The following is a 22,353-nucleotide window of genomic DNA, read 5'->3' on the forward strand; positions in this document are numbered from 1 at the left end:
CAGAGGTGTTATAATTACATAAGTCAGGAAATGAGTACAGTTCTTATCAAACATTATCATTCCCTCCCTGGTGTTGGCCCACTATTCCTCCCCTCCCATGGTCCCTCCCCCCAAGTTGTGAAGTTCTTTTCCAACGTAGTGTCTCCTTAGTATCGTTGAAACATTGGTTCACCCTTTATCCATTGTGTCACTCTTTCTGTGATTCCCAAAGTAATTTGTTTAAAAAAAAATTATTACCAAGCAAGGTGTGGTGGCTCACACCTGTAATCCTAGTTTACTCAGGAGGCTGAGACCTGAGGATCAAGGTTCAAAAACCAGCCTGGCACAAAAGGACCTGAGACTCTTATCTCCAATTAACTTCAGAAAATGGGAAGTGGGGCTTGGCTCAAAGGATAGGGTGGTAGCCTTGAGCTGAAGAGATCAGGGACAGAGCCCAAGCCAAGTTCAAGCCCCATGACACAAGCATACCACACCTGTAATTCCAACACTGACTAGGCTTACGTGGGAAGACTGGGAGTTTTTGAGAGCAGTCTAGCACCAATACTCTCAATTGTTATTATTATTATTACTATTACTATTATTATTATTATTTTCTCCAGTCCTGGGCTTGAGCTCAGGGCCTGAGAACTGTCTTTGGACATTCCTCCAGGTTAGTGCTCTAACACTTGAGCCACAGCCCCATTTCTGGCTTTTTCTATGTATGTGGTAGTGAGGAATCGAACCTGGGTCTTCATGCATGCTAGGCAAGCACTCTATCACTAGGCCAAACTCCCGGCCCTCAATTATTATTTTTACGTTTGTGTCATATTTAAGTGTTGGGCTATTTATTGATTAAATAATATAAATGAGTACTAAATGACAAAAAAATTTAAGCTGGAACAAAATTATAAAATTTCAAAGGGCAAGAGTCAAGCAGTTTCATTTTAACATAAAATTGGTAGATGTTGTTATAAGACAGATGAAATGGCAAGTAATTACAGCTCAGGTAGAGAGCCTTCCTAAAATTTTGTGAGAATCTTGATTCAATTCCTGGCCATTTCAAAAGAAAAAGTAAAAAAGAAAAAAATAATAAAAACTTTTAAAATGCATATTCAAAAATCATAAAATAAAGGCATTAAAGTTAAGTATATTAATATGTATTCACTAAGAGTAACTTTGTTTTACAACATATTGTTTCCTGAAAAATTATATTTTAGAATTATGAGTATGCAATGGAAGGCACAAGTGTCTCCTGAGACATGGAAAACTGTTTTGTAAAACTAGTATTTATCAAATTATATCAATGACAATTTATAATTACCATAATTTTTTGAGCTAGCCTACACACACAAAATGACATTTGTAGAGCAACATATACAATATACCCTTGGGTGAACTCCAGTCTTATTTTGCAAACCCATTTACTAAATGATGTCCTCTGTCACTAGTCAGTTTCACTTACATGACTTATAAATATTTGATAATGATTAAAAAAGAGAAACGGCCAACTACTAAAGACATCTGACAACTATTCAATAGATATTTAAAGGTTAAAAATCTACCACGGTCTTGGATGTCACTCTCAAACCATTTCTATTGTAAGCAAATTTCTTTCCTAGATCAGGTTCAATATAGCTATCACATTCTACTTTAGTAATGCATTGTCAGATTTCATTTTCTATATGTTAAAAAGCGGTCTTATTGTCAATATTTATATATCCTTTGGTTTCTCATTCCTTTTAAACAACGATAGAAAATATTTTCTTGTATTATTAAAAAGATGTGTAAGCAGGGAGTGGTGGCTCATGCCTGTAATCCTAGCTACTCAGGAGGCTGAGATCTGAGGATCACGGTTCAAAGCCAGCCCAGGCACTAAAGAACCTGAGGCATTGTTTCGCCCTTGTCCTTTGTCTCACCATTTTGTTATTCCCCTTCCCTTCCTTTCCCTATAGAAAAAATGTATATACAAAACACAGGGTGTGATGAATCAAAAACAGTGACAACAGAAGATAAATCAAAGGAAAAAATTGAAAAAAAAACAGTAATAACTTCACGCAGTACATTAAACACAAAAACAAAGACAAGAACAAGAAAAACCCCTCTTACTTCCATACCTTGGAGTTCATTTTGAATGGCATCATTTTATATGGGTATATATATGTAGTTATTAATCTATTGTGATCCCCTGCTAGGAATGTCCTAGATATATGCTAATTATTACAAATGAGGGAAACCATGGAGCTTATGTTTCTTTGGGTCTGGTTTACTTCAATTAATATAACTTTTTTCCATTCCATTTCCTTATGAAAGGGTGGATGTCATTCTTTCTGATGGCAGCTTAGAATTGCATTTTTTTATATACCACATTTTCTTTTCTGGATTATTCCTAAGGAATCTTGCAAAACAGAGCTCATATTTCCTACTAATGCATTTAATTCATTTCATCAACAGATACATTTGAAAGTCCATTAATCCCTAATCATATATCCAAAACAAGCATCTTATGGATTTTGAGAGGAAAAAATAAGATTAACATAATCTCCCCCTTCTCTTTCTCCTGTAACTGAGACAAAATAAGCTCAACTTTAAGGAAAAGAAACTACTGTTGTAGGTATTGATAATTTAGATTATCTACAGTCATAGATACTTTTGAGCTACCATAAAGCATGGCCAGTGGTGAAGTTTGGGAAGGTAAATTTGATTGCTCTAAAGAAGGAAAAGGGGGTCGGAAGTTTGGCCTAGTGGTAGAGTCCTTGCCTAGCATGCACGAAGGCCTGGGTTCGATTCCTCTGTACCACATCATAGAAAAAGCCAGAAATGGTGCTGTGGTTCAAGTGTTAGAGCACTAGCCTTGAGGAAAGCCCAAGGACAGTGCTCAAGCCCTGAACTCAGTCTCCAGGACTGGCAAAAAAAAAAGAAAGAAAGAAAGAAAGAAGGAAGGAAAAGGCAGTGGAAAGTGAAGATCATGTATAATAGAATAGCAAAGAGATTAGTAGAGGTTGGCCTAGGAGGAAATGAAGGCAAATGATCTCCTAGTGAGTAGCTTTCATATTAGTAGAGACAAGTAGATCAAGCACTTGAAGTTTAGATAGAAGAAATAAGATTGCTTTATTAAAATGAAGCAGGTAAATTATAATGCTCAATAGAAATCTTGGTATATCTTATATATGTTAACTGTAAGGTACATGCTGTGGACATCGAAATAAAGGAGTTTAAGATGCACATAGGAGTGAGAAACTGAGGGCCAGTAGAAAAAGAATGGTGTTGGACATATAAAGTTAAGGAAGCATGCCAGGCACAGTGGCTCATGCCTGAAATCCTAGCTAATCAGGAGGATGAGATCTGAGGAAGCCTCTACACAGAATTGATTATTGATATCATGGGAAGAAACGAAATTCTCTTATGGAAAATGAGCTGAGAGGAATGAAGTGAGCCACAGGAAAAGTCTTGTAGAATGATAACATTTATACATTAGAAGAGAGGCATCCATCCATGATAATGCAGGAAAAAGAAAAGGAAAATGTTATGTAAGGAAAGGTGATATCCTTCCTGAATTTATCAGTATGAATGGGCCAGTTAATCACATATTTTCTGACTCCTGAGAATGCTCTTATTGCTCCAGTGTTTATACTGATCTGAGTTTTTGTTTTATTTTTTGTCTTTTGGGGTTATTTTTTGGTCATTCTTGGGGCTTGAACACTACTCTTTGATCCACAACTCCTCGTTCAGTTTTTCAGTGGTTAATAGGAAATAAGAGTCTCACAGGGACTTTTCTGCCCAGTCTGGCTTCAGCTCATGATCCTCAGATCTTAGCCCCCTGATTAGATAGGATTACAGGTGTGAGCCTCCAGCACCAAGCTCTGAGGTTTTGGGTTTGCTGTTGTTGTTTTCTGTACTGTAATTTGAATCCAGAGACTCAGACTTGTTAAGAAGGTGCTCTATCACAGAGCCATGCTTCCAGCCCTAATTTCGTGATAATTTTAAGCTTGGAGAAGACAAATCTAAATCAAGCTTCTACACTTTATACCTCCAAGCCAATTTCTGATTGGTTTGTGTTGCTGAATATTTAAGAAAACTTTATGAAGGTTTCTTTTGGGAATGGGACATTGGAAGGTATTTAAGAGTATTTTCATGTCCTATTGTTTTCTTTCCAGAGTTGTGATTTCAACTTTACCCTTTAATGTTTTTGACAGACAATAAAGATTATGATGCCTATTTGTCATACACTAAAGTGGATCCTGACCAATGGAATCAAGAGACAGGGGAGGAAGAACGTTTTGCCCTGGAAATCCTGCCTGATATGCTTGAAAAGCACTATGGATATAAGTTATTTATACCAGATAGAGATTTAATCCCAACAGGAAGTAAGTTATTATTTTCATTTCCATATTTGTTTGAATACCATTATGGCTGTTTAGTACTATCATTTTACATAGAATTTTATTTTTAATTTTGAAATTGTATCTTTAAATCTTTTAAAATTGTTAGTTTCTTTAAAAAGAAAATTTTTCATGCATTCACATAAAATTTAAATTTTGGTGCCTTAGAGAAAATACTTCAATAAGAATATTGAATACAACGTTTTATTCCATGGTCCTTAAAAACAAATGAGCATTTGCACCTGAGCAAAATATTTCTAACATTGTAAGAAGGAATGCCAAACTCTATTGAAAGTGATTGTTGGCAATTTTCATCCTCTCCTTTGGTGGGTAAATTGCTGTTACCTACCAACCAGCAATTTTCATTGAACGTGTGAGAATCTGCAAAGCCTTTGGGGGTCAAATGATCAGTTCACTCATTCTGACATTTTTCTCTTTGTAGCATATATTGAAGATGTGGCAAGATGTGTAGATCAAAGTAAGCGCCTGATTATTGTCATGACCCCAAATTATGTAGTTAGAAGGGGATGGAGCATCTTTGAGCTGGAGACCAGACTTCGAAACATGCTTGTGACTGGAGAAATTAAAGTCATACTAATCGAATGCAGTGAACTGCGAGGAATAATGAACTACCAGGAGGTAGAGGCCCTCAAGCACACCATTAAGCTCCTGACGGTTATTAAATGGCATGGACCAAAATGCAACAAGTTGAACTCTAAATTCTGGAAACGTTTACAATATGAAATGCCTTTTAAGAGGATAGAACCCATTACACACGAGCAGGCTTTAGACGTCAGTGAGCAGGGGCCTTTCGGGGAGCTGCAGACTGTCTCGGCTATCTCCATGGCCGCGGCTACCTCCACAGCTCTAGCCACTGCCCATCCAGATCTCCGTTCTACCTTTCACAACACTTACCACTCACAAATGCGTCAGAAACACTACTACCGAAGCTATGAGTATGACGTACCTCCTACTGGCACCCTGCCACTTACCTCCATAGGAAATCAGCATACCTACTGTAACATCCCTATGACACTCATCAACGGGCAGCGGCCACAGACAAAGTCGAGCAGGGAGCAGAATCCAGACGAAGCCCACACAAACAGTGCCATCCTGCCACTGTTGCCAAGGGAGACCAGTATATCCAGTGTGATTTGGTGACAGAAAAGCAAGGGATATCCCATCCCTGGGAGCTTGAGTGGAATCTGCAGTCCAGTGCCTGGAACTATATCCTCGACTGCTGCTGTTCAAAACATGCATTACAATCTCTAGAACACGAGGAAAAACAGGGTCTTGTACATATGTTTTTTGGAATTTCTTTGTAGCATCAGTGTCTTCCTGTTTTACCATGTCTCTTACCATTACATTTTTTGACTTTGTTTTATATGTCATTAGAATTTGTAAAATCACATTTTTTTAAGAAGAGACTGATGTATAGATAGAAATCCCTTTTTTTTGCTTCACTAGTTTAGTTTTAGAATGAGTTTTTATTTCCTTTTTAAATTTTGTTTTGTTTTTAACATTTCCTTGGGGTGCTTGGAGAAATCTGTCTAATGGGACAAGGAACACTGGATCCTCTCTCGGGTTCTTGCCTAGGATCATCTGGGCCATGTCAGCTTTCACAGAGCTATGTGACAAATGCCAGCATTGCCATTTATGAACAAAAGCGAAAGAGAGAGTGAGAAAGAGAGAGAGAGAGAGAAAGAAAGAGAAAAAGAACAAGAACATTTATTCATAGGAGGGCCCCACAAGTCAGAGCCCTGAATCTCTTCCTTGTCCCTCCTCATTCCCCATCTCTACCCTTCTAATGGCAGCATGATGTGTAAACTCTGCGGAGGGGTGGGGGTGGGTCTAACTGTCTTAACATTTGATTCACTGCTTTTCAGAATACACTCTAGACCCAAAAGTGTGCTAGTCACATGACAGTGACCACTGCAGAGTGCTAAGAAGAGAAGATCAAGGGCATGAAAGAAAATGGGGGAGAGTGCTGTTTCTGTTTTCTTTTTTAATGAGTTGATGTACCCTTATATAAATATATATATAAATATATAAATATATGGATCAACAAAACAAAACAAAACAAAAAAACAACAAAAAAACATAAAAAACAACAAAAAAATCAAGCCCTATATTTGATCACTTCCTGGAAAGGCATGAATGTGTTTGTGGCTGTTTTTGTTTAATATTCTACTTTTTTTCCCTCTATAATTTTTCTGCAAATGAGATTATGTGCAAATGCCAGGCAAGTTAACTCAAAGGGGTGAATCAAGGCAAGTAAAAATAGAATTTATATTGAAGGCTTCCAAATCTAAGGGAAGAACAGGATATGTCACCTTGTATTATACAAAATGTTATTTTCTAAAGAGTAAGAGAAAAATCTGTGAAATGTATTGTGGGGTCCTCTTGTATTTAAATGTTTACTTGTTTGTATTTGCTTTTCAAGGTTACATTCAGAATTGTTTGGTTTCAGTTTGTGAACATAAGCAACACTTATAAATATCAAGGTATTTAAATAAGAACTCAGGAGGTCACACATATAAATAAAAAGAAAAATCAGTATCTTCAACATACACATTTATTTACATAAAGTAGTTTTTAAATTAGATCAACAAGTATTTAAATAATTAATTTTACTGTATAAAGAATTAATTTAATTTTAACTATATGATTCTATCAGAAACACTACATCAATGTTCCCACAAAGTTCACCACTTACCATTAGCTTTATGTTTGAAATCAATGACATAAGCAGCTAATTCTTATTCTTATTTAGTATGATGCAAAATAACTCACAAAGGAACCTGCAGTGGGTGAAGTTATTAAAGGGAAATATTACCAATGTAGATTTTTGTTTAAGAAAATGCAATGTGACAAAAACACAGATAGTAGAACTAATTTAGTGATTTGTTCTTGGAAAGTTTTTCCTAGCCATCATCTGTGAGCTCATATAGAGACTATTTTATGTTTGCTTTATTCTTGCCAATCTATAATGAGAAAACAATTCTCGAGTTTGGATTAGAACATTATAATGAGTTGGTCTCCAAAAAGAAAAAGTGCAAATGGCAATTGAATTCCAAGGGGGAGGGCAAGATAAGATTGTAAAAGTGTTAAGGGATGATTACCAGCATTTTGGAACAATGTAAACTTCGCAGCATCTGTGTGCCAAGGCAAAAGAAACTTGGGATACTCATTGCTTTCTAGTTGCTTTACAAATGTATACTTCCCTGACAACTTGCCTGGGTCCTTCTCTACCGTCTGTCTTTATTCCTGTGCTCCCCTTGGAGCTGTGTCACATTTCCACAAACCAGAACTGAAGCTGCAAGGACACATAGAACTTTAAGGTCAGCTTTGCACATTGGGTTATTTTCAGAAACCAAGAAGGCCATTGCTTACTTTGTACTATGGACACCTGTCAGGGACTGTGGCGGTGAACCTCATTGGACTGGATGCCAAACTCCCCCAGTGTTCAGCAAACTGTAAATGTGGCAATGGCCTTGTTTAATTCTTTGGGGTTTTTTTTCTTTTGAATTTTTAAAATTTTAATTTTTAAGTGCACGATGGCAGTGTGGAATAAATGTAAAGGAAGTAATCAGAACACAGTCATATTTTAGGCATCCATAGGTGTTAATTTAGCTGCATTGGGAGTACATTTTTTGTTCTATTTTTAGTGTAGATTTAAGCACTTTGAATAGCATGATTCAGGGACTGATGGGTAATATTTGATATTCTCACAATTTAAGAAATCTTTTTTCCTCTAATGCTTTGTCATATTTTAAAATAAATGCAAAAGAGGCTATCTATGGCTTTAGAAACATTCCTCCCAAGTATTTCTCTATCAGCTCCATATGAGAACAACTGAAGGAAACTGATGTGTTCACATTCTCTATGTTTAACAAAAATTCTGTTAGAACTCACAATAAAATGAGAAAAAAAGTATTTCCCCTAGTATTTAGGTTTCATCCTTCTTTTTTTTTAATTTCCAATGGGGTACTGGGGGATAAGCATACTCTATCTGTACAAATAAATCTAAAATGTGAATATGTTAGCCAAGCTGGGGGAGAGAATGGACTTCCAGACTTGGACATGTGTGATGTTTGGTATTGCCTGTTTTTCATCAATCGCCGCTTGACCTCTGAATGATACATTATGGATTAAAAAATCCATCTGGTTCTTTAGTGTAACCTCAACTTGCTGCTTATGAGTGTCCTACCCTTTATTCTGGTGCTCAGATCTTTGATTATTTAATTTTTACCCCATTTCTTAGGTCTTCTGTGGACAGAGAAGACACTTGTATGTTGTGGATCTAGCTGATTTAAATTTACATCAAGTCGATGAAATAAATTCAAGACATGATGAGTTAAGATACCTGATCTTATTATATTTCTGTAGCTAAGCACCTGATTGTTCAGTCCATCAGTTTGTTATTGTTATTCTCTCTCATGACATATGTATTTGGACCCTATCGATTTAATCTTAACTATATAGATGCTGGTTTCTTCCACATTTCATTATTATTAAGTATTTTATGATAAGAGAAAATATTAAATGAGAGCCAACCGTTAACTCTAAGTAAATTTTGATTATCTTAGAATAGTCATTAATTTTTCAGATGCCATGCCTGTAAATCGAGACTACCATTTTCTAGGAAAGCATTCATCCATACATTTGTGAACTATTTTGTGATTCTGAAATAAAACCCTAGTTCTTTGTACTTAAGGAGTATTTTTCTTATCTTGTTGTACTTAATTTCAGCTTACTTTGTTTCTGATCCTTTTTTACTATTTTTCATCTTACTTTTGAGACAAGATCTCACTATGTAACCCAGATTGGCCTCAAACTCTCAGTCATCATACCTCAGCTGCCTAAGTGCTGAGTTTTATAGGCATGTGCCATCATACCTCTTAATTTTTTATCATACCTCTTAATTTTTAAAGTAGTGTTAGTTCTGGAAGAAAGCCTATTGAAATTCAAAAGACCAGCATCAACATCATATCACTGAAATGACTAAATGGACTGAGATAAACAGACATAGTGGAAAAAAATGGTCTCTGATTTGAACTTGGTTAGTCAATGATACTATGTTTGATAAATGGAGCTAAATAGGTAGAGAATGCAACCTATAGACAGACCCATATTCCCTAATTGTTGATTTTTTCTAACCATATATACAGTTATTACAGAGAGACAATGACTCAACTGGAATCTTGTCAATGGAAGCAGAGGCTATTGATTGCCTTATCACAAATCCTTCCCATTTGATTGTTGCAAATAAAGTAACCAGCAGTCACATCTTGATTATATTCAATAAAACACTTTTAACTTGAGTTTGAGGATACCTTGGGCTATCAAAAGCATTACAGGAAAGAATAAATGCCTTGAAATTGCAGACAAAGTTGATAGTGTTTGTAAGCCTATCTTCCTAAATGTGAGTTTCAAGCCATCCATCATCCAAAAAACTATTCACTTTAGAGGATATTCTCATAAACTGATATTCAGATAAACTAATATATCTTGCAAGCATTGTGAGGGGATCTATCATTCCTTATCATCATTCATGCAAATTTTCCGGGTGGTTATTGTTCTTCTAATAAAGACAAATGGCCAGCCTTTGTGGAAGCCCTAGTAGATGCTGAAAAAAAGTCATAGGATGACAAATAATTCTTGCTAATATAAAAGGAATTAACTATTATTGTTGGGATAATTTATTCATTCTTCACTTACTCAAAAGACCGTTTGGTTGATATTCAAACTCATACAATTTAGCTATGGCTTCTATTTAACTAACGTTAGTTTTGATCTATGTTTAGGCATGTTTCCTACAATAAAACAGTATCCAACAGTATAGAAAGAGAAGAAACAATTATTTGACATGTTTTCCCCCAAAAGATTCAGTTAGTGTTGGTTATATATTTGGCCTTAAGTTTTTCCTAGTTTCATCAATTATAATTTGACTAGGTATATAAAATTGTTTTTTCTTATGATGGTAGCAAAATAAAATGTTAAGAAAATGAAATTCTATAACAAGGAGCTAAAACATCTGACTAAATCAGAATAAAGAGAAAGATGATGGTGATAAGGAAGGGGAGAAGGAAGAGAAAGGGGAAGAGATGGAGGAGAGTAAGTCTTAGTCTTAATTTTATGTGCCTTGTTATCCTCAAACTTCAGTTACATTCATAGGAAAAACACAGAGAGAAAATAAATACCTTGGGTCTAATCTTTCATTGAATATCATTTTTTACTTCCAGGCTAAGAACACAAAACATTTCTCCATTACAGAAAGCAAAAAAAAATATATATATATATATATATAAAACCAAATGCTATATGTCTTATAAATATGTATGTGTGTGTGTATAAATTCCTTCTACTCATTAGTGAAATTTTCCTCTAAATAGCCTCTGGGTCCACTGACAAGCTCATGTTTCTGAACTCTTCATTAAAAGAAATAATATTTTTCCTACCATTTACTATCTTCAGTCATACATCTCCCAGGGTCTTTAAATTTCAAACCTATTCTCTTTCTAACAAAAGTGATCATTCTAAACAAAATCATTACTTCACTACTAAATGAATAGGATTGGAAAAATACTGCACATGAACTTCAGAGTACCACATGTAATATCAATGTTGTGTAAGTTTCCATCTTCATAATCAGATAACGTTAAGTTTCCAAGGGCATGCTGTGTCATTAAAAAGATTTAATGTGAAAAGACATTATTACATAGTGCATGAATATGTGGCAAATATGGATCTATCTTAACTAGTCAATGAGAGTTGAAATTTGGGGAGATCATATGTGAGTGTTTTAGGCTCAACTGAAAGATATCTCAATTTTAGGATACATGGTCAGTTGTCCATATTCCTTGCAGCATATGCTCCTGCTAACTAGAATCCTTAGTATATTCTTTCCATCGATGTAGTGAAGGTATGCTCATATAATCTGCTATTGAATTACAAAAATATTTACATTTTCAGAGTTTGAGGGAACCCACGTAGGAAAATGGATTTAGTCATTTTCCTCTGCTGGTGTTCAAATCATATTTTAAACTTACACACAGATCTGTTCAACAGTCAGTAAAAAAAAAATAAGTGCATTTTACATACTATCCCTTTAGTTCGCTTCCCTTCTTTTGATTTTGTACAATCTAGAATGTATGTAACTCATGCGTAGATGATGGAGGCACTCCTTTTTTCTTAGAATACTTACAATTATATATTTGGTTTTGCTTTGACTAGCAATAGGAAAATAGACAAATACAAGTGTAAAGATGAGAAATTTTCAACTCAAATTATAATTTGTGTTTTATAGTCGTTTCATAAGTCTGTTGCTCTCTATGAGTATGCTCTCTATATATCCTGTAAAAATAAATTTATATGTTACATAGAAATTCAAGAGATTAAATTATTTATTAAGCTACAAATGTTTCTTCTGATTTCTACCTGATCATAGATTAAAAAAATAAATTAAACAATGTGTTGTTGGAATATATGTAAGTATGTTTTTTAATTTGCTTTCTCTTGTTATACTTTTCCTTCCCTCTCTGTTTAAGTCTGTACAGTATAATTCTTAGGCCTAATTCCTTATTGTGGTTGTGAAAATTGAGACTTAAGAAACACCAAGTGGTTGGGAAAAAGAAAGAAAACCTTGCTAAGAACCCAAGTCCACTTATAATCCCCCTTTTTTTTTCCTTCACTATTGGACCTGGAGCGGTTTGAAACCCTAATTCAGTCACTAAAGTTATTATCACATGAATAGTCTTTACAAGGTTAAGTTCCACATTTGTCAGTTTTCTAATTCTTTCAGAAACAGAAATTAAAGGAGTAGTTACATGTGTGTCTTTCTTTGCCATTTCCCAGTCTTACTTCTAACTCCCAAAGTAATCTATTTTTTCTTTTTAAGGTACTGTTCACATAATGACCTTAAAATATAATCCCCTCAGGTAATATTCTGCAGTGACCAAGATCTTTAATTATCTTGTTTTTTATATACTTTGTTTGCATCTACTACTTATGTATGGTTGTTCAAAAATGAGATGTCTCTAGCCTTTTCATTTTAAGATAAATAATCTTATTTACTAACAGGGGGGAGGGAGTGTTGGTAAATCTTTCTATCACAAGCATAACAATTGACAACCAAAAGCCTTTGAGAATAAGTTGCCTGTTAAGTAGAATTTCCATCATAGAGAATTCAGCCTGTGAAGAAACACTGATCCAAGAAGATGAAGCAATGATAAATCATGAAAATGTAAAGTAATAATTTAAAAAAAAATCCTGTAAGGTTATTTTATGTTTGATTTCCAAGTGATGAACAGAGTTAAAATTTCATAAAATTATTTCAACCTTAGTGGGTTTTTTTAATATGAGAGATTAACCTATATTGATAAGAGCAAAATATTATAAACATTGTAACTAAGTGTATAATTCCCAAGTATATTTTATATTGTGAATCACAGAACATAACACATTATTCAAAATATCAGAAGATAACCCTACAGTAAAAGAATATTTGGGATTTTTGCATTTCAGAGGCAAAAAGTTCTCAAAAACTTTCAGTTACACTGATATTGAAAGAATGTTAAAAGACTCACACTTATAAAACATTTTGTTTATTTCTGGAACATTCCTATACATGTATTACTGACAATACAGAAATAGACCATGAAGCAAAAATTCAGTATTGGTATTGTTAGTATTTATGTCAGTCCTGTAACACTTAAGATTCCTTGATTAACTTCCATTTTTCAATCAATATTTAATGTCCAATATTGGTACAAGGCAATGTGGGAAGTAAAAAAATCTTGTTTTTGTATGTAGGAAGGCAGGGTAAAGTTCTAGACTAGACAGTAGATAACATACCAGATTGCCAGTTTAGCCATTTTTGTCAACTATAAGAGTCCTTTTATTAATAATATTAATTGTACACAGAGGTTTCATTGTGGTATGTCCATATATAAGCAAAATGTACTTAGGTCTTATTTACCTCCTCTGTTACCTTTTCTTACTCTTCCCTGTTGTTTTTTATTTATAATCTCCATCCAAATTAGAATTTTTGCCCTCAATTAAATGTCAATTATTTGTGATTATTCATAGAGGGAAACGTTTATTTGAATTGTTATACATTTGATTATATATTTGTCAGGCATTAAAAAATGTAAGTAGTTTATCAAACCTAAGCCTTTTTATACTGTTTATAGTTTTGCATAGTATGTGGCACAATGATGTGTACTTACGTGTTTGAAATTAAAACATAGAAAAAGTAACATAGCAAAAGTCATCACAACTATTTTTGAATGGTTGACTTAAAGTTTGAAAAGAAAAAAATCATTGAACACTGCTAGAAGGTAAAATAACATGCTCTTTCCCTCCCCCAAAAAAGAAACTGGAGATCAGAATATAGTAAAAGCCTATGTAAATAAGAGAGAATTTTATGATAATGAAAATCAAACTAAATGATGATTGAGTAGTTATCCAATTTTTCTTAACCATAAGGAACTATTGAGAATCATGAACTTTAAAGAAAACCTGGACTTCACATTCAAATCATTTTAGGTGATCTTAAGCTAGTCATTTTCTCAAAATAGTTTTCTTAAATAGAATATGAAAACAATCACCAAGTATTAAAATGTGTGACTAGAAATAAATGATTTTGACATGCTTAATTAATATTGTGACAAAGATTTGGTAAGACGTGAAATGGTTCTTTCAGAGCATCCTTCTAAAAGGCTTACTAGAAATAGCCAAGAGCTGGGCGGTAGTGGTGATTCATGCATGTAATCTTAGCTACTCAGGAGGCCGAGATCTGAAGACCGCAGTTGGAAGTCAACCTGGCTCCCCGTGAGACTTACCTACAATTAACCACTGAAAAACTGGAAGTAGCTCTGTGACTCAAAATGGTAGAGTGCTAGCTTTGAGCGGAAGAACTCAGGGAAAGTGCCCAGACCTTAAGTTCAAGCCCTATGACTAATAACAACAACAACAAAAACAACAAAACAAAACAAACAAAAAGAAAGGAAAGGAAAGAAAAGAAAAGAAAAAAATGTTGCTCACTTTCTCCAATGATTCTAAGTGAAGTACTTCACTTGGAGAGACTTTTTTTAGAAGCCCTAAAGCTAGAGATTCAGATATAACTGACAAGTTTGAAAGTCATTCCAAGTTTTCTTCATTTTCTTCATAAGTGATTCTAGAAAAACAGCATTGAAAACTATACAAAACAAACAAATGGATCTCTAAATCTTATTTAAGGTAAAAAAAACCTGAAGACTGGCAATATACATTAGTAGGAAAGTAGGAAAGTAGATACTTAGCATACAGAAGATCTTGGATTCTGGCTCCTTTCCTCACACTCCCCAAATGGAGATTTAGCCCTGACCTAACAGAGCTAAGATTGTCTCCAAAATTTATCTATGTAACAAACTTTCAAGGTGATTCTGATGAGGAAGTACATAAACCACTTCTTGAAAAACACAGGTATAAAATGCGTCATTTCTGTTATTATAACTGCTGTTTCTCTTTAGAATATTAAATACAACAGCACACAAACATCAGCATAAATCGGATTTCATCTTTAAATAGTTCATTTCAAATTATGGCCTCAAAACTTACAATACAGAATTTGAATTAAAAAATCTGAAGTATGGAAATTTAGACTTTATCAATCAATAACTTCAAAAGATGAAAAACATAAGTAAATGAGTTACCTGATACTAATACCTCATTCCTACAACTTAACTACATAGGAGGCTGACATATGAACATTGAAATTTGAAGCCAGCCTAAGCAGACAATTGGAAATTCTTATCTCCAGTCAACCATTAAAAAACCCAAAGTACAGGAATAGGTCAAGTGGAAGAATGTCAGCCATGAGTAAAAAAAACAAAAGTAGTCCAAGGAAGTAAAAGCCAGCCTTGTCATAGAATATGTAGCTTCAAAAATTATGGTGGTGGGATGTAGTGGCTCACACCTGTAATGTAGCTACTCAGGAGGCTGAGATCTGAGGATCAGAGTTCAAAGCCAGCCTGGGCACGAAAGTCCCATGAGATTCTTATCTCCAATTAACCACCAGAGAACTGGAAGTGGTGCTGTAACTCAAGGGGTAGGGTGGTAACCTTGAGCTGAAGAGCTCAGGGATAGGACCCAGGCCCAAAGTTCAAGTCCCATGACCGACAAAAACAATGACAATAATAATAATAATTGTGCCATTTATTAGACAGAAAGCTAAGAGAACAGAATACAGATATCTTGTAAATTCTGTCTTCAATTGTTACAAATGACAAAAACAATAAATGAGACAGTGATACCAAATATATTGATTGTGAGAATAAATGTATAAATATTAAGTCTTTAAATTAGTTATATTTTATAACAACTACTTTTTCTCAAGTTAGAAATTTTGTCAGAAATTGAATCTATTTAATAGTTTTCTATATGTCCTTTGCATAGCCAGGCATGATGTAACCCTTGTTATCTCTGTACTGAAGGAGGCTAAGTAGGAGGATCTGGAGTTCGGGATAAGGTTGTTAAGAAAAAAAAAGAAAAAGAGAAAGAGAAAAAAGGAATGAGGGAGGGAGGAAGAAAGGAAAGGAGAGAGAAAGATAAAAAGAGAAAATGGAAGGAAGGAAGGAAGGAAGGAAGGAAGGAAGGAAGGAAGGAAGGAAGGAAGGAAGGAAGGAAGGACAAATTTCTAACATTTCTTAACACGTGGATTACTGGCTCACTCTCCAAAACTATCTGTGCCTTAGGAATTTGTGTGTACTTGTTTCTTGATTTTTAGATTTGTTGCTATGTTTGTTGTTACTTTGACACCCTAGCCCTCTGTATTCCAGACTGGCCTCAAACTCATAATCCTCCTGCCTCAGCTTCCAAGTGCCATCATTGTTAGAATATTCTAACGATATAGTATCTGTCACACATATTTATATCAGTGGGCTAATTTTTATCTCTATGCCCCTTGTTTTACAGATATGACTCAACATTGAGCCTGTTCAATTCTGTTTCTTAAGAAGAGTGCATTGTCTGATGTAATAGTCTCATAGCAATCATGCCACTGGTCCAAAGTGCAAATTTCAAGGGTACAGACATTCTTCATTTAAAGACATATTCCTATCCATTCTTTATAGAGTAGTCACATAAAAGAAGGAAAGTTCTAAAGATGTCACTCACATTTCTGACTTCCAGAGTCAAAAATGACCTTTCTGGCAAAATAATGTGCAATGTTATATTTCAGTGGGCGGATTATAGTCTTCAGTAATTCTATAGTAATCTGAAAAGAACAAAACCTCAATTTAACTTCACTATGAGTTCACTGAGTGATCATTTTTTCCCAGGTTAAAAGAAATACCTAGGTTTCTGTTGAACCTCTTTTCTTTAAGGATATGCACTGTAAACTTAAAGGAGAGAATAAAGCAATTCTTCCTCTTTTCATAAAAATTCTGTCATTGTCTCCATTTCTATTACATGGTAGACCTGAATTATTTATTTATAAAGAATGAGGGAGGTTTTAGACTCTGCAGCTATCACAAAAAAATACTGCAAAAACATCAAAAGTTATTACCATGAGTTTCCTATCTTTTGGTTGATTTTATTTTTCCATAGCTGTGAAATGACTTACGTTTCAGATTTCATTTATGTTCTTAGCACATAACATGATCTCAGCACAGTCTAACTTTAGATATAGTTACTGATAAAACTTTTTTTAGTTTTCTCTTCACAGATTTCACACCATCATTGAAGTGAAATAGAAAACAAAACAAAACAGAATTTAGTAAATTTACAAGTGACACTCTTATGAGTACTGTACCTTAAGTATTCTGCACCGGTAGGTCACCTTCTACTCATAGTCGTCTTCAAAATGAGCATCTGAATAACTTGCTGTTTATCATCTAAGGATACTAGACATGGGATGAAAAATCAATCTCAAGACTTAGCATTGGAGAAGTGTAGCCTGTGCTAATAAATCTAAAGATAAGTATGAAAAATATGACATATAGGTAGGAACTACTTAGCTGACAGTAGCAAGTATAACTTAGTCTTTGTACTTTTATTTTATGAGGGAAGGAAATCAGTCATTAAACATGAATAATGTGTATGTTAGCAATAGAGATAGTGATTTTATAACTGATTACACTGGCCTTAATTTTTTTCCAAAACTAAATTATATATATTAAACAAATATAGATAAGGATGGTTGAAAAACATTGTTTAGAAATAGGCAAGTTCTGCACTGATTATACTTTTTTACATAATTTAATGTATGATGACAGAGTACATTTGCCAGATCTGAGTAAAGAGTATCTGATCACATGAAAACAGCAGTTTGTATAAGCACAAGGTATTCTATGTTAGATTAAAATTAACAATGATAATTTTTGGTGTTACTGCTTTAAATTTCACAACTCTGGATGCTTAAAGATACATTTAATACTTGCATAAGAATATTTTTGTATAATATTGAGAAAGGTTTAACAATGGACTTGCTTTATGGAGTGCAACTTTCAGAGAAAATAAACAGGGTATATGTCCAGTTTGTAAAATGGTTTTGTTTCAACACTACTCTTTCACTGGTTAAATGCAAGGACATGATGACTTGAAAAACTTTTTTGTGAATTAAACAATAACATCAACAATAACAAAAACAAATAAAGCAATGTGAATAAGTTGAGTATGAAAACTTATTTTACTCAGTGCCAGTATTGTCTAAAAACAAAAAAAAAGATCCATTTTTGTGCTTATAAGGTTAGAAATCATTGTCCATGTGGTTCCATGCATATGAACCTGTCCATATTCATGGCAAACAAGTATAAAAAGTGTTGTCTTTGGAGACATTTTTATTCTTCATGCTTCAATGCAAAATTACATTAATATTCAAATATGAGGAAAAAGATGACAAGTAAACAATCCCTTACACATCATATTAAACATTTATGACATCAAAACTAACATGTGAAGATAGTTCTTGAGTTTAGAAGATGTTCCATGTGTACCTGACTGATAGCGACTGTAAGTGTTGGGATTAAAATATTAGGAAATACATGTTAAAGAATAAGCTTATGAAAAGTATGTGCTGATTAATATTTATAATGTATATATTTAACACATATAAATATATGTGAATATACATTCTATATGTGAGTGTATACCATATTCTTGTGTATACACATACACACATTCCTTATGTATCAATTTAGATACCAGTTTTCAAATATCTCCTGGAGATTAAATTGAAGGGTGTTATATTAAAAAAAATAATAGTCCCAAATAAGGTGCAGTAATTATCACATATAAGTAAAGTAGGTTCTATAAACTGCTTCTAATTGAGAAAAAGAAAAAATTGTGTTCATTTCTGGGCACAATGCAACAAGAAAGCTAGAAATGGATCACCAAATTTTGGTTACAAGGTACTGTACTGAAGTATTATGAGGTTTGAAATAGCAGCATCTAACATGAATGCTAGGTTAAGTTTGGGAAATATTTCTTCTAAAAGACTGAGGGAATTAAAATGAAAACCTAATTTCTGGTACATCACAGATGTTTCTATACCCAGGACAAGTATTACTTCTTAATGATGCACAGTTATTCTATATTTTGAACATCTGCGTAAAAATTTGCCATTATTACTGTTTAGGGTTGTACCCAAAGGAAATGCCAAACTCAAGAGTGGTTGAATATCACAGTACAAAATAAACTATCATAGGATTTATTTGCAAAATCTAAAGAGCATTTAAATGAAGAAAAATAACAATGCAAGTTAACCCAGACAAATTACCCCTTATGTACTGCTCTGCTGCCTACCCCTAATTGTCTAACCTAGATTCATAGAATCAAATATATTGTTGCTCTTGTTTTTCTTATAAGTTATCCAACAATTTGGTTAAACAATGTATATACCTCCTTCATTTTTCCTTCCTTCCTTCCTTCCTTCCTTCCTTCCTTCCTTCCTTCCTTCCTTCCTTCCACCTCTTTCTCTTTCTTTCTTTCTTTCTTTCTTTCTTTCTTTCTTTCTTTCTTTCTTTCTTTCTTTCTTTCTTTCTTTCTTTCTGTCTTTCTTCATTTTTTTGCAGGTCCAGGGGCTTGAACTCAGGGTGTGGGCTCTGTCCCTGATCCTCTCTGTGCTCAAGGCTAGTGCTCTATCACCTGAGCCACATAGCACCACTTTCAACTTTTTCTGTTTGTGTAGTACTGAGGAATCAAACCCAGGGCTTCATGCATGCCAGGCAAGCACTATACAAGTAAGTCACATTCCCAGCCCATCCATCTTCCAGCTTTCTAAGATGTATCTTTTAAATACAAACCAAGAAGGAAAGTAAAAATTCAGTTAACATCCCTCCCAACACACAACATATTTTTCCCTTTTTATTTCCTTCTTCATTGTAGTTTGTCATACAAATATAGTACTGGGTCTATATTATGATTATAGGATTCAATTTGAGGTTCAATATTTCCATGATGATGTTTACAGATGTAGGGAGTTAGGTCTATGAAGGACTACAGAGGCAGCCCTTAGGTAATCTTCTAAGGTTAAGAGTCTGAACGTCTTAGCTTGCATTTTCTGAGCCCAAATATGTTAACAGATGTAGGAAAGAACTTTTTTTTTCTGACACACCATCAAGGTAATAAGGCATTGAGGACCCTATCTTCAAAACAATTGGTAATTACTGATCAAGAAGACAAAGTGTTCTTACCAGATAAGAAAGTGAAATCATACCCAAAAACACATTTGGGAAATATAAAATCATGGAGAGCCTATAGAAATTATTTAGTGTCCACGGTCACGTCTGTCTCAATGACTGAGCAATAGCTGCAATTCTGTGGTCTCTGCTCTTGAAATTTTCTTTTCACAGAACTAGAAAGAAAAATTCTCATGGTTGATTTTAGATATGTGTGTGTGTGTGTGTGTGTGTGTGTGCACGCGCGTGTGTGCAAATGTGCCAGTCCTGGGGCTTGAACTCGGGGCCTGGGAACTGTCCCTGAGGTTTTTTGTGCTCAACGTTAGCACTCTCCCACTTAAGCCACAACTATACTTCAGGCTTTAGGGGAGTTAATTGGACATAAAAGTCTCAAAGGATTCGTTAGGGTTAGCTTTGAACCATGATTTTCAGATCTCAGCCTCCTGAGTAGCTGGGATTATAGGCAGAGCCGCAACTATATGTTTTGCTGCTATTTTCTTATCATGGCTGCAAATATGTTTCTCCCTCTCCTAAATTAAATACAATAGTGTATGTGTGATTGTGTAGACATGTCTGGTTTTTCCTGCCTGTAATATGAATAATAAATCAAGACCGTCTCAGCTATCCATTTTTAAATTTATGATTGGTCCAAGTCCTTTCCTTAAGCACTTTACTTTCAGCCTCTGAGCATGAACTTCCTCTTTAGCTTTGGAATTCCATGTTATTTTAAGTTAAATAAACTTAATCGACTTTTTTCTTCCTCCTCCTCCTTCCCTTCTTTTCCTCCTCTTTCTCTTCTTCCTTTCTTCTCTTCTTGTGCCTGAATTGAGGAATGAATTCAGAGTTTTGGTGCTGTCCTTAAGAATTTTTGCTCACAGCTAGAAATCTACCACTTGAGCTTCATCTCCACTTCTGGCTTGTTGGTGGTTAATTGGAAATAAGGATCTCATAAGAACTCACAGTAAGGACTCTCCTCGCCCAGATGGCTTCAAACTGTGATCCTCAGATCTCAGCCTCCTGAGTAGGCAGGATTATAGGCATGAGCCACTGGCTCATGGAACTTTTTATCCTTGTATTTTACTACTGAAAGAAAGGTAGACAGTGCCTTCTATGCAGGTAAGTTGTAATATTTTCTTGTTTGTTTTATTTTTCTATTCATTAATGTCACATATTATTCCAGGTTCTGGGACCATGCAAGAGATAGACAATATTCCTTATTTATCTGGAAGAGGGTGACCCAAAAGTGAAGTTTTAGAGTCAAGTAGAAAAATCCAAATATTAATACATGCAATGGCAATATAAAATGGGTAGAAATAACTACCTAGAATGCATGGAATTGTGACTATCATTGCCAAACTTAAAATCAGGAGAGGAAGACAACCAGGAGATCTGGTCTAAACAACTGTCCATCTAAGAGACCAGCTAATATAAAGACTGACACATGAATGGCATTAGAGATGTAAGGAATGGTACTACTGATGGACGATCACTAAGCAAGTTTCTTTCTTTCTTTCTTTCTTTCTTTCTTTCTTTCTTTCTTTCTTTCTTTCTTTCTTTCTTTCTTTCTTTCTTTCTTTCCTTTGTGGGTCATGGGGCTTGAACTCTGGGCCTGGGTGCTTTCCCTGAGCTCTTCAGCTCAAGGCTACAGCTCTACCTGTTGAAGCATTGCGCCACTAAACTAAGCAAGTTCTTTGCATCAGCCACATCTCTAGTCCTGAGATTAAGGTCAGTATGTTTGAGAAAGAAAATGGAGGAGGTTGCTGCTGGGCTATTGTAAATGGAACCAGGAAGCAGTCAGTATGTATGTACAGGCACATGTGTATAGACAGACAGATAGATAGATAGATAGATAGATAGATAGATAGATAGATAGATAGATAGATAGATAGATGTGTGAATATATATATAGAGAGAGATGTATGTATGTAGATATATTACATAGTAGGTGCACTAAATGAACAAGTGTTTTGGAAGTATATATAGCTTCAGATTTAAAAACTGAGTTACTGTTATATGAAAATATGTATATGAAAATATACATATGAAAATATGTATGGTATGCTTTTTTGTCAGTCATGGGGCTTGAACTCAAAGCCTGTTGCTGCCCCTGAGCTATTCTGTTCAAGGCTGACAGTGTACAACTTTGAGCCACTAAGACAATTCCATTTTTGGATGGTTAATTGGAGATAAGTCTCATGGATTTTCTGCTCAGGCTGGCTTTGAAGCACAATCCTAAAATCTCAGCTTCCTAAGTAGTTAAGATTACAGGCATAAGGCACCAACACCCAGCTTGTATTTTTCTTTTGCTTCTACCTTTATAAACAGAACATGCT

General features: G+C 34.6%; 1 protein-coding gene across 1 annotated transcript in view; it reads left to right on the forward strand.

The window, feature by feature from the left end:
* The window catches only part of Il1rapl1 (interleukin 1 receptor accessory protein like 1), a 1,176,498-nt gene extending 1,165,844 nt beyond the window's left edge, over nt 1-10,654 (forward strand). Inside the window, exons 10-11 of the mRNA XM_090326111.1 lie at nt 4,173-4,343; nt 4,801-10,654. Coding sequence (XP_090182237.1) covers nt 4,173-4,343; nt 4,801-5,519 — 890 coding nt within the window. The 3' untranslated portion in view covers nt 5,520-10,654. The remainder of the gene's footprint in view (nt 1-4,172; nt 4,344-4,800) is intronic.
* Nucleotides 10,655-22,353: the final 11,699 nt, after the last annotated feature.

The sequence above is a fragment of the Megascapheus bottae genome, chromosome X (assembly GCF_031878675.1).
Source record: "Megascapheus bottae isolate mThoBot1 chromosome X, mThoBot2.hap1, whole genome shotgun sequence".
Classification (NCBI taxonomy): domain Eukaryota; kingdom Metazoa; phylum Chordata; class Mammalia; order Rodentia; family Geomyidae; genus Megascapheus; species Megascapheus bottae.